Source organism: Phaseolus vulgaris, chromosome 9 (assembly GCF_051622355.1).
Source record: "Phaseolus vulgaris cultivar YP4 chromosome 9, ASM5162235v1, whole genome shotgun sequence".
In the NCBI taxonomy this organism is placed as follows: domain Eukaryota; kingdom Viridiplantae; phylum Streptophyta; class Magnoliopsida; order Fabales; family Fabaceae; genus Phaseolus; species Phaseolus vulgaris.
This window is the reverse complement of record NC_143506.1, coordinates 15,795,923-15,799,783: the sequence shown is the minus strand read 5'-3', so window position 1 is coordinate 15,799,783 and position 3,861 is coordinate 15,795,923. Positions and strand designations below refer to the sequence as shown.

The 3,861-nt window shown below is 32.5% G+C and overlaps 1 protein-coding gene across 1 annotated transcript; it reads left to right on the top strand.

The window, feature by feature from the left end:
* Positions 1-557: 557 nt before the first annotated feature.
* On the top strand, positions 558-1,977 carry LOC137822600 (uncharacterized). Its single transcript, XM_068627509.2, has one exon. The coding sequence runs from the start codon at positions 840-842 to the stop codon at positions 1,641-1,643; it is 804 nt and encodes a 267-aa protein (XP_068483610.1). The 5' UTR covers positions 558-839; the 3' UTR covers positions 1,644-1,977.
* Positions 1,978-3,861: the final 1,884 nt, after the last annotated feature.

Sequence of the window (3,861 nt, the reverse complement as noted above, 5' to 3'; positions counted from 1 at the left end):
AAAAATTTATTTTTTAAATAATATCATAATCATCTAAAATTTATTACACTTATAAAATCATCAAAAGGATTACTTATAAATATATAATTTTACTTATCATCATCATGGATGTGTTATATGAAAGAAAATATTTCATTCATGAGCTACATTTTGTAATTGACTATCACCATAAAAATAATCACTACTACTCCTATCCTATACATTCAAAGATATCCTACACCACTACTACACATAATGATGTGTTGATTCAAAATTTGGTGAATCATAACCGAAGAACAAAATAGATTGTCGCCGCCATTGATATAGTGTTGGCTGAGATAATGGATAAATGGTACAGAAACAATATTGAGAAGCATTGTGATCAAACCTGGATTAATTAAGTGGCAGTGGCACTGTGTTAAGTGTATGGTCCACCAACAAGAGACATGAGCTCAAAAGGAAATAAGGTTGAGCCATGTTAATTTGTTTGTCAACGTCGTACTCTACAATATTCACCACGTGCTCCAAATATTACTATTATTATTTTTTTTATCTTTTTTTTTTTTTTTTTTGGATTAGACTTGTAGAAGAATGTAAAGGTGGCCCTACCGCGTTGTCTCATACCTTGATGCACTGGGGGTGACTCATTTCCATGCCTCTCACACTCCTTTTACGCTCCTTTCCGATCAACACGTTTTCATGCTTAGACCTTCAAATCAAAGTCCTTAACCTACCTCACATCCCCACTCATCACACAACCTATAACTATAAATATAACGCCACTTCCTCCTCCACCTTTGCCGCCGCCAATTTCATTTGATTCAAAACCACAAACTTATGCACACACAGACACACTGAACATGGACATGGACATGGAGAAGCATGCCGTGTGTGGTGGTGCCAGTGATTCGACGAGTGAGCACAAGGTATACAAAGGGGTGAGAAAGAGAAAGTGGGGGAAATGGGTTTCTGAAATCAGACTTCCCAATAGCCGTGAACGCATATGGCTAGGGTCTTATGACTCTCCTGAAAAAGCAGCACGAGCCTTCGATGCTGCCCTTTTCTGTCTGCGTGGTCGCAATGCCAATTTCAACTTCCCCAACACTCCTTGCAGCATGGACACCAATGTGCCTCTGGCTGCTCCCCAATCTCTTACTCCACACGAGATTCAAGAGGTTGCTGCTAAGTTTGCAAACGAGGACCCATTACTACAAAAAAAACCTCTTACACAAGAATCTCAACGTGATGCTGCTGCTGCTGCTTCTGCTTCTGCTGCTGCTGATGGGAATTCTTCATCGTTTGGAGCGATGTTGTGTAAATCTGACAGCGTAGCAGGGAGTAGTTCTAGTACCACCAGCACCCCCACCACCACTGCCTCGTCATGTTCTACTACTATGCATGAATGTGATGGAACGGTGCTGGTGGGCCATGGGGACATGGATTGGACATTCTTGAAAGAGTTTGATTACTCCAACGAAGTTTTTCCCGTTGGATCCGACTATGATCTCTACTTTGAGCTACACAAGATGCACTCAACTTCAGGTGAGTTATTGTATTCCACTCCACCTCCTCCTCCACCTCCTTTTGACGGTTACCAAGAATTGATTGATGCTGAAGAAGATCCCTTTTATCACCAATCATTCCTTTGGAATTGGAACTTTTGATATCACTCCCTACTTTGCTGCCGGATAATCATATATCACTAGATAATTACTGCCCAGAATCTCTCTCTCTCTCTCCCTCTCTCTCTCTATATATATAAATAAACATCCTTAGTCTTTGTATATAAGAATATATATGTGTTGTTTCTAAATAACCATAGAAAGGATAGGGCAGGACATGACACAGGCTTTTGTGAGACCTTACATCCATTGTATCTATCTATGTGGCTAGAGACTAGGTTTTTCCACTGCTATCTATTCCTTAGATTGTCACAGGCTACATAGCATCCATAGATGTTGTCTTACACGTTTTCCTAAATAAAATATTTGTACTTTATAGGTTGTTTCTTGTATACTGGTAAAAGTATATATTTATACCTAAGTACACACATGCCATTAATCTGTGAGGCAATCTGTCTCCAGTTTTCATATTTCTCAATAAAACTCATAGTTGTTCTTCCTACAATCAAACTAAAAGTAATTCAGAGTGGATAATTTAAAACACTGTTAAATAGTTTAACATAAAAAAAATGAAGTATAAATATTCCAGATGTCTCTCAATAAATTTAATAGTAAATTTAGTTAACAGTGAAATTTAAAAGTAACAATAAAAATAAAATAAAAAGGATTTTTGAGAATTTTATAAAATAAAATAGACACTTAAAAATAAAGGAAACAAGTTGATTTTGTGTTCATTCAAACGCGAAATTATCATCAATTTTCTTAAAAATTAACATTCTTTCTATTCTTACGTACAATTAAACTTAATCAAACAAGTATAAAAAAAATCAATTAATGGAATAAACTTCTATGTTTTTTATATTTTAATAGTCTCCAAGCATCTTGTGAGATGTTTATCTTATATTTTAAATTAAACAAACACAAGAGATTGATTATAATTGAGTAATCAATAACTCCAATTAAAGAAAATAACTTCTTAACAAGTGTTTTCTATACGAAGACAAAACCAAAGAATTGCAATGAAAAAAGTGAGAAAATTAAGAAAACTATGATGCTCTGTTATTTTGAATGTTTTTTTCGTTGTGAAGACTTGATTCAGTCTCTTTGAAACTTGCATCTTTTATAGTCTTATTTGGTCTAAGGATCTCGGAAATATATTTTGTCTCTAATATTGTTTACCGCTTTTCAATTTCCAACTTTTCACAATTCTCATATTTTGTATAAAGTTTTATCACATATTTTGTTTCTTTGTGTTTTTGGAGATGATTTGCTTCTAATTCTATTTTTGAGATTCTATAGATTTTATTCTCTTGTTCTTATTACTTAACTTTTATTTCTTGTTTTAGTTCTGATAAATAACTTGGATTTTTGCTAATTAGACTCACTCATAATGTAAACTCTTCTTTCAGACGGACTACTAGATCGTTTAGTTTATGTTTTTCGCATCAGACTCTTTCTGTACCTTTGTCTTTATTACACTTGATATTTATGAGGTATTTTCTTTAGTTGAGCATTTATAAGTGTGTTGACTAACTACTCCATATGACTACTAAATCCTTTAGTTAGATTGTCTCCCAGTAAAAAGTTAAATGACCGTTTATTACAACTAAAATTACAATATTAACAAAAATAATAAATTTAAACCTAAATAAATTCAATTAGATGAATTCTAATTAAAATAGTAGATTTATACATTATTAAAGATTTAAAATACGAGTTAATCATCAAAAATTAAATCTTGATGGATTTGTAATAACTTGATTTTGCTGTACACAACAGGAAAGTAGTTGATTTTAGTGTGTTCTAAGTATTTGCGGATGTGAAAAAGAGTTGGCAACTTTAAGAACATTGGGAATTTATATGTACATCATACTTATATTAATACACCATATGATTAACACTTGAGCTTACTTTCATTTGCTTGGGAGATTTCAATATTATATAATCTTGGGTCTGTCTTTTTTCTATTATAGATAAATTTTCATTTCCAGATCTCATAAAGATCTAAATGGCATTTAAGGTAACTGCTAAAAAACTTATATAGTCATATTTTTTAAAGATAAATGATATTTAGTTCTTAAACATATTAATTATCACCAATCATCTTTAATTTGGTACAGGTCTTGAATTATACTTTTGTACTTGTTTGGGAGAAAGAAAGTTGGATAATGATTATTTTACAACTCCAATTTTTTATACAACCAAATTATAACTCTCAATACTATTATTTTACTATCTTTTTATATCTTTTATTTACAAA